Source organism: Folsomia candida, unplaced genomic scaffold (assembly GCF_002217175.1).
Source record: "Folsomia candida strain VU population unplaced genomic scaffold, ASM221717v1 Fcan01_Sc001, whole genome shotgun sequence".
NCBI lineage: Eukaryota > Metazoa > Arthropoda > Collembola > Entomobryomorpha > Isotomidae > Folsomia > Folsomia candida.
This window is the reverse complement of record NW_019091193.1, coordinates 790,196-798,656: the sequence shown is the minus strand read 5'-3', so window position 1 is coordinate 798,656 and position 8,461 is coordinate 790,196. Positions and strand designations below refer to the sequence as shown.

Below are 8,461 nucleotides of genomic sequence, written 5' to 3'. Positions count from 1 at the left end.
GTTGAAATAGCCATTTTTTCTTGCGAAGTTGTGTTTCGGATGAAATCAATTACTCTTGAGATGTTTTTATGACCGTTTAAGTTAAAATTACTGATTATGGTTAACGACTTTGTCCTCTGTCTCAGTCTGATCTATTTTTACATATATTTTGAAATAGATCCCTTCTTCTACGTCATGCCTGTGAGTGACCATCCTGTCTCAATAATTGTACGAGTCATTTTTTCAGCTTCCTGTGGTTTCGAAATGTTTAACTTATTAGCAGTGGGATTCCTAGTATGCGCCACATATACCCGCGCAATTGGCCGAATGGTGGACAAAATTGGTAACATTGACAAGTGGGACAAACTCGTTTCAAATTATCGAACCCTTTACCTCACTATTCAAATTATTACACCATTTACATCCATGCTTGTCATTGGAGCCATGCTGCTTAGCTTGGTTGTTGTTTATTTATTTATGTACATCTGTTTCTGTCTTAACAAAAAATTTCCTGCTTCAAGAAACATGTTAGATTGTGTATATGTAAATACATATATCGTTTGGCTAAACGAAATGATTTGCAAGTGCACTTTTATGTACTAAATCCGTACAAATCTACATATGTACATACTTACACACATACGAGGTATGCCAATCAAGTCTAAACCTTCATTTGTTAAAATCCGAATCATACGCACATAAATCTTTAGAAATAAATATATTGAATTTTTATGTATGTCAGCATCCAACTTTGCAGATACACACGCAGAGATGTATGTATGTATGCATACATTGTTACAGTTAGAAAAAGGCTAAACGACCAGCGCCTCACAAAATTGTCCATATCTGAAACTTAAAAATATCCTAACACATACATATTTTTATTCGTCAAGAGTATGAATTGTATTCGCAGAGTAGATATGCATTTTATTTTAAGTATGCACACATATATGAGCAAACTTGTATAAATGCTATTATATAAATATATACATATGTATGTACCGTAAAAACTCAAATAGTAGCCGTGCCCAAATAGTAGCCTTGCCTTTTTTCATAATTTTATAAATAGTGACCTTGCTCAAATAGTAGCCCTGCCCAAATAGTAGCCGTGTTCAAATAGTAGCCTTATTCGAATCAGAGACGTGCCGACTTCCAAAATGTATTCATACATACATGCAACCAGACATCTCCTAGCCAGCTTATTTATGTAATTAAATCACAATTCAATTTAATCTCAGTTATACAAAATCGAATTGAACACGAAATTCGGCTCATCGAAGAAATTATTAAAATTAAGAGCAGGCCTAACATATAGAATTGTCATCTATTTAATACGATTCTAAAGGAGAATTTGGTGCTATTATTAAAATTTAAGTTGAGTTTGATTCTGGAAACAAATTACAATAGCTGTTTGCTAATAGTAGCCGTGCATCTTTTCATAATTTTATAAATAGTGACCTTGCCCAAATAGTAGCCTTGCTCAAATGGTAGCCGGGTCCCAGACACCAATTTTGTAAATAGTAGCCCCCAGCTACTATTTGAGTTTTTACGGTATGTATTTATAATAGTAAAAATATTCAGTTATAGAATTGCAGGTTATTAACATACACAAATAAAACTTACTATGAAGTCTACCTACAGTCAATGGAACAAGTATTGGCAACACCCACACAAGCTAAATAAAATTGGCTATAACTTTGGCATGCATTATCAAATTAGCATGAAAATTTGTACGCAATTAGCAAATCTAATGTAGTTTTCGATTATAATCATGTTTTATTGATTAAAATTGGATAAACACAGTTTTTAAATAATTTGTTGGAAAATATGTAAAATTAACCCGCAAAAAGTATTGGCACCCTATAACTTATAAAATCATAAATCAAAGAATCGCCAATTTTATTACGTCACACTGCTTCTAATGTTACGCGGCACCTCCCCTCGACGCAATAAGACCATAAATAGGCCGTTGAATTGATTCGACAAGGTTCTTTATAACGTTTTTTTATATGGTTGGCCACACTTGTTTCGAACTTTTGACAAGCTCGTTTTTCATCGAGTGGTTTCCCACCGGTCTCTCTTTTCGCAGCCCAAATAATCAGAATGACATCAGGAGACTGTGCAGCCAACGAAAGAAGCTTAACCTTTTCGGTCTCCAAAAACTTGCATCCTTAATTCGGGTAGCTGTTTTGGGTCACTGCATTTTTGGAATATAAAATTCCTCCCCAGATCAGGTTTTTATCAAATAATTTCAAATTATCGTTTGGAATGATTAATTAGACCTCCCTGGTCATGATTTTATCGATAATGACCAGGTAAACACGCCGCCACCTAGTCATTTAACCCCAAACCATAATCGATCCTCCTATGTGTTAAACTGCCATACGAACGTTTTCGTATTTCTGAGCCTTTTATGGCATCCGCCAGACTTGAACCAATTAATGAGCTCCGAATAAGTAAAATATGCCTATGTCGTACCAGTAGATTTTATTTCATTCATTGGAAGTCAATTGAGGCTTATATTTAGCCCATCCCAATTTATTGAGGTGGTTCGCTTTGGGGACTCTCTCGTCGGTCGGGCTACTGGAGCCTGAAACCCCAAGGCATAATTTTTTAGTGAACACCAAATTGAATGATATGTTTGCCCACAGTTAGTACTGCAATTCAACATGGATTTGGGGGCTAAAATCTTCCGATCTCGAGTGATTTGTTGCTTGATTCATCAGTAGATTTTGGGCGTAGGTGACCTTTTTCCTCCGCATCGTCGAAAAGTAGAAACTGAGATCGTCATTTTATATTTCTTTGCTACGTTTTCAATAGTGAATATGGAAAAGTATGTTTTCTCTTTGATTTTTCGATAACAAAGCATTTTTATGGAAGATGCATGAATATTTCTCGCCGCGCCAAATACAGCTGGTTTAGTGCCGCCATTTTGGCTCCAGACAACACAACTGTAGACTTAAAATGTCGCTAACGTTATATTTTGTCACTTAATTACCTTACCGTAACGAAATGTGGAAGATGGTTAAGAAAATTGTGTCGAGTAACTAATTTAGCCACATGTTGCCAATACTTTTTGCAGGTTCGTACCTGACCAGTTAGGGTCAAAATTTGGATTGCGTTATGTTTACTAGGTTTTAATCGGAAACACGATTATAATCGAACACTACATTAGATTTATCAAATGTGTTCAAAGTTTCACGCTAATTTGATAACGCATGCCAAAGTTATAACCAATTTTATTTAGCTTGCGTGGGTGTTGCCAATACTTTTTCCATTGACTGTACATAACAATGCAGCGTGCATACGTATGCATATTATACAACTCAAGAACTCAACATGACTTTCTACATCTTTTCCTCAACTGCTTCCCTTTTTTGCTTAATCATCTTGCTTCATCATTTGCATAATTTAGTGGTAAGCATGACCTAGCGCAAATCTGGGAACAACGAGTATTATAGTGTATACTTACATAACATATTATACATTGAAATTTCTTGCAGAATAGCAAGATGCCAAGTAAACTTTTTTGCGCAAGTTTTTTTATCCATTTTTCTCAGATGTATGAAAATATGTCTGTCCATCAAGAAAATATGTATATGTATGCAGTGACACCATATGTATCGTGCTAAACCTTCCCACATTTCGCCATCCTGGCAGTTTTTTTTTGTCAGAAAAATTTAACAAATATATGTAAAACCTAAAATTTAAACAGACAACGTTAACATGACTATTTATGTATTTTGTTTTATCCGTCCTCGCCTCCGCTGGATGCCAGTAATCATTGGGGCCCTTGGAATTGTACGTACTTACAAAAAACAACGAAACATATTTATGTATATTGGGATTTAGTTAATTAATTTTATGAAACGTAGATGGCATCTGCCGCCGAGATCCTTTATGCCGGAGCATTACTCGACGTTGCTAAAAGAATAAACGACAATTCTGGGCCCAAGTCTATAAGTAAAAGTCGTTTTTTCAATGATTTTGACAATTTTTAGAAACAAAATTTCGTACTTGGTCAACCCCATGTTTAATATTTAGTTATTGCATTGGGAACCACGATCTTCTTATCGGGCCTGATTGGACTTGTAATGCTGGTATCGTCATTTCTGCTGATAATTGCTGGAATCCAAGTAACAAAATATTTGGACAATGAAAATATGTATTTTCGATTTAAGTTGGAATGCATGCACTCTTAACAATAAAGCTACCCTTTTGCAAAGTAAATGCACCCTAAATTTTGCATTAAGTAAATTATTCTAAATCCTGAGTAAACTTTGCTCTTTGTCAAGTTCACGTTACTCTGGATTTATTTAGTATATTTTACTTAATGCAGATTTGCAAGTGCATTTACTTTATAAAAGTGTAACATTATTTTTTTTAGAGAGTATGAGCATACATTACATACATACATGTGCAGGCATGTGATCAATTTTCGGGAATTTTTACCTCGTTCCCCCCGTGTTACCCATACGCCCCATATTATAATTAACATGGGAAGGATAGGATACCTTGACCCCTACCCTCCTCAAATAGATCACATTCCTCCTGCACAGTCCCATATGTAAATGTTTTGCACTTCCAGAGACACATGGACAAATGCAAGTTGTGGATCCTTCTAACTTACGCAAGTTTCGGATTAAGGGTTATTTTCATCATCGCAATTGTCATCACGGAATCTGCATCTTCAGTCGGCACACTGGAGGAGGAGGGTAACGATATAACTGTGAGCTACCTCTTCATAATGGGGTTCCAGATTTTGTTCGTGTTTATAATCAAAAGGTATATTGCCCTTATTGAAGCGGAAGATAAGACGCTGTTGGTGTCTAGTACGGTTGAAAATCAAGTGTGAATCTATAAAATAAAAAATTACCGTGTTTTTCATAACAATTTTGAGTTACTTATTGCTTTGTATCAAGTGGAGGCATACACAAATGTATACTCCTATTTACCTACATAAGTATGTATAAATGTTGACAAATAAATATTTTATACCTAGGTATTTTATACCCAGGTATTTGTACATGCGCAGATGAATTTTATAACTTTATAAACATGCATACATATATGAATATATGTACATACCTATGTACATCCGTAAGGTTAAACCATGGTTACTATGAGCAATTTTCCCTTGCTTCTGTATCAACTTTTTTTGCATAGTATAAGATCCTTATTTTTATTGATTTTATTATAGTATAAAATTGTATTCGCGCCGAATGGCTTCTTCATATGTTTGCAGAATGTTACGATTCTACATGCATTCATTTAAAAAAAGCTAAACGACCAGCGCCGTAGATAAGTGTCCCTATCTGAATTTTTAAAACTATTTTTGTACACATGGACATAAGTACAAATGTAGGTAATGGCATGGCAAAGATGATGTAGCGCAAATTTGTCAATCATTTATAGAATTAATACGTATGTACGTAGACACTTGTACACCGAGTGTGTTTAAGATGCGGTAATCAATTAATTCCAAATACTCTGTGAAGCGGACTACCTGGAAATACTATTTAGACATTCAGAAGAGAAATATCTGCAGGTTGCCACGTACATATATACAACAAATGTACATACGAGTGTAGCGACATAAGCGGTCCATTACAATTTTATGCATTAAAGCAAGATTGAAGATACCAAGTAAATTTGTTTGCACAAGTTTTTTGATATCCATTTCAGTCATAAATAATATGTACACATACTTATTTTTTTTAAATAAACGCAATGACATGACACCACTACTTGCTTAACTTTTCTACAGTACGCCACCTTACTGTCTTTTCTATCAAATAAATTTAACAATGTAAAAATACACAATTCAAAAAATTACCGATTTTAGCATGACGTTGTGTTATTGCTACCGTCCTTCCCTCCATTGGATGCCAGTCATCATTGAGGCGTTTGGAATCGTATATACTTAATTTTATGCAAGTATGTATATTAAATTAATTGATTAAATTAAAAGATTTCTAAAATTCTCCCTGAAGACGATACACGTGTATGGTATCGAAAGCTTAGAATAAATATATGTATCTGCATTAAAACAATCGTGTCCCTAATTCTAAATTAGTTGAATTTATGTGCCTACCTAGATAACCTCAGTGGCGGAGATGTGTCATGAAGAATTAGTCGAAATTACTAAAAGACTAACAGGAAATTCTGAAGGCTATTCAGTCTCTTTTTAGAGTGTAGAGAAGCAAATTACACGTTTGTACACCTTTTATCACGTCATAGCATGATCTGCATCACGTCAACACAGGTTATGTACATATTTATGTAAATATTTTTAGAATCTTGTTATGCATGCATTACAATTGAGATTTCTCAGGTATTCTAACTAGTAGTGTGTACATAAATACATACGTAAGAAGTTCCAAGTATTTATCTAGTAGTGAGTGCTTCTTATACATACATACGTACATGCATACATTTTTAAAAACTCAAATAAAATTAGCAGCATTAAGTATTCACATCTCATCCGATTTGCTTGTTCCTTCCGACAGAAATATTCAATACTTTGCTCAAAACTATTTAAAATATTATTTTCAGTAGTGCAAAGTGCAAGTATTGAGAGATTTTTAAAATTTTATCGAAATACGCTCCTGATTGTGATCATGATTGGGTGTTGCTTCTGTGTTCCTCTTCGTCTCCTGCCGTATGCTATTGGGGGGCTTGGAATTGTGTGTACTAAATAAATTAGTGATATTTCATAGAAAATATAGCATAGAAAATTTGGGGTAAAATTACATGACTTTATTTCATTGTAATCTAGATAACATTTCTGTACGAGGTTTATCATATGTTTCCACTTGTTAACCAAATCAAAAAGCTAAACGAACTGCCGGCCGATTCTGGACTCGAGTTTACAAGTAAGGTCAAATTTTAATAACCCAAATTATGAACTTTGTACGTATGTACATAAATACCAAAGCGTAATACATGCACATTAGCAAAAAATTGCACGACTGATATAATGTGTTATGCAATTTCACAAATTTGCAAATTCCGGGATGCCTAATTTAATGATTATTAAATTGGGAAACAAATTTTCACTTTAATCAATCACGCATTTCAGTTCATGGCTTGCAAATCTCAGCCTCTTTAGTGGCCCTGATTGCAATTGTGACGCTGGTCTCGTCAATTGTGCTGATAATTGCTGGATATCAGGTAACAAAATTTTTCATTATGTAAATGATCCATATTTTGGTAACCAATTATTTTGCACTTTACAGAAAAGCGTTACCAAATGTAAAGCGTGGATCGTGCTAACTTCCGTGTGCTGCGCGTTAAGAGTTATTTTCATTATGGCGATTGGAATTACGACATCGTCTGGATCCTCTGGTTTCACAACGAGTTCAATTTACGGAGTAATTTTTAGCTACCTGATCAAACTGGCGATTCAGATTTGGTTCATTGTCTCGATTCGAGGGTATATTGACAGCGTTCAGGAAGAAAAACGGTATCAGGCTGAAGTGTCTCGTGTGCAAAATAAAGTTTAAATTTTGCAAATAAAATTGATGGTGTTTTTTTAGAAATTTTGTTCCATTTTTGATTAAGAATTGCGTGACAAAATTTTGCTTGTGTGTATGTATTCAGATGATTCGGCAGTTTACGAATATTTTCATTTCAGAAAATATTCTCATCTTTCTCATTTATGTACATACATAGGATTTAGGAGTAAAATAATGCAAATTAAGGTGCACATTTTCGACACGTAATTTACTTCCTGGCCTGAAATTTGGCTGTCACAACAATTATTTTAATATTTACGGAATCGTACAATTGGCCGATATGCTATAAAATATTCAGGCTACATAAATATCTTATCAAAACTTTCCTTTGCTGAGAGTCTTTAGATAATTTACGTCCACCTTTCTCAACGAATTGCTGGTATTTATGGCTAACAAAACCAGTAATGATAAATTCTTATTATTTGTTATTAAAATTTTCATAAGTATTAAATAAGCAAATATGTAAATAATCGATGAGTAAATTGGGGCCAAGAGTAATTAAATATGGACACTTCCTTCCACAATTAATGAGGGGATTCATTATTCCTTCGAATTTTTGGTATACTCGTGTAGTAAAATAAGCTACAACGGTTATGAGATTTTGTAAGCGTTCATCAATAATCACGTTACTATGAGTGTACTCACGTCAACCTTCGCATATCTCGCATATCTCGCAAATTGAGCATAGCAACATAACTTGCGAAGTTTTGCGAGATATGCGAGATTTCGCAAAACTTTTGCTGGAAAACCATGGGATTTTTTTCGCAAAATTACTTCGCAAACTCATCCTCACCATCGCCAGCAAGAGAAGAAATTGCAGAAATCCATGGAAACAATGCCAAAATTGGTATTTTTCAGTAGATTTGCGAGATTAGAGAAATTTGCGAAGTCATATTTTGTGAATCCACTCACAGAAATATTTTGATCTTCGCAAGGTTGCTAAATAAATGAGTTGCGATGCGAAA

The 8,461-nt window shown here is 34.4% G+C and overlaps 2 protein-coding genes across 3 annotated transcripts; both read left to right on the top strand.

The window, feature by feature from the left end:
- Positions 1 to 3,468: 3,468 nt before the first annotated feature.
- LOC110841975 lies at positions 3,469 to 5,005 on the top strand. Of its 2 annotated transcripts, none has more exons than XM_035846531.1 (4): positions 3,469 to 3,780; positions 3,855 to 3,942; positions 4,024 to 4,079; positions 4,568 to 5,005. In XM_035846531.1, the coding sequence occupies exons 1-4, from the start codon at positions 3,706 to 3,708 to the stop codon at positions 4,832 to 4,834; spliced, it is 486 nt and encodes a 161-aa protein (XP_035702424.1). In that variant the 5' UTR covers positions 3,469 to 3,705; the 3' UTR covers positions 4,835 to 5,005. The 2 variants fall into 2 exon arrangements, with proteins under 2 accessions (XP_035702424.1, XP_021943371.1); XM_022087679.2 differs by having other exon boundaries at positions 3,474 to 3,780; positions 4,024 to 4,115.
- A 786-nt stretch (positions 5,006 to 5,791) lies between these two features.
- LOC110842151 lies at positions 5,792 to 7,520 on the top strand. Its single transcript, XM_022087864.2, has 5 exons — positions 5,792 to 5,916; positions 6,078 to 6,665; positions 6,758 to 6,854; positions 7,061 to 7,152; positions 7,218 to 7,520. The coding sequence occupies exons 2-5, from the start codon at positions 6,600 to 6,602 to the stop codon at positions 7,482 to 7,484; spliced, it is 522 nt and encodes a 173-aa protein (XP_021943556.1). The 5' UTR covers positions 5,792 to 5,916; positions 6,078 to 6,599; the 3' UTR covers positions 7,485 to 7,520.
- Positions 7,521 to 8,461: the final 941 nt, after the last annotated feature.

Coding starts and splice junctions, on each gene's coding strand:
- LOC110841975 (XM_022087679.2), top strand. CDS start 3,706: ATGACTATTTATGTATTTTGTTTTATCCGTCCTCGCCTCCGCTGGATG. Junction 3,943..4,023: donor TTCTGGGCCCAAGTCTATAA/GTAAAAGTCGTT, acceptor TTTAATATTTAG/TTATTGCATTGGGAACCACG. Junction 4,116..4,567: donor TGATAATTGCTGGAATCCAA/GTAACAAAATAT, acceptor TTGCACTTCCAG/AGACACATGGACAAATGCAA.
- LOC110842151 (XM_022087864.2), top strand. CDS start 6,600: ATGATTGGGTGTTGCTTCTGTGTTCCTCTTCGTCTCCTGCCGTATGCT. Junction 6,666..6,757: donor CTATTGGGGGGCTTGGAATT/GTGTGTACTAAA, acceptor ATTGTAATCTAG/ATAACATTTCTGTACGAGGT. Junction 7,153..7,217: donor TGATAATTGCTGGATATCAG/GTAACAAAATTT, acceptor TGCACTTTACAG/AAAAGCGTTACCAAATGTAA.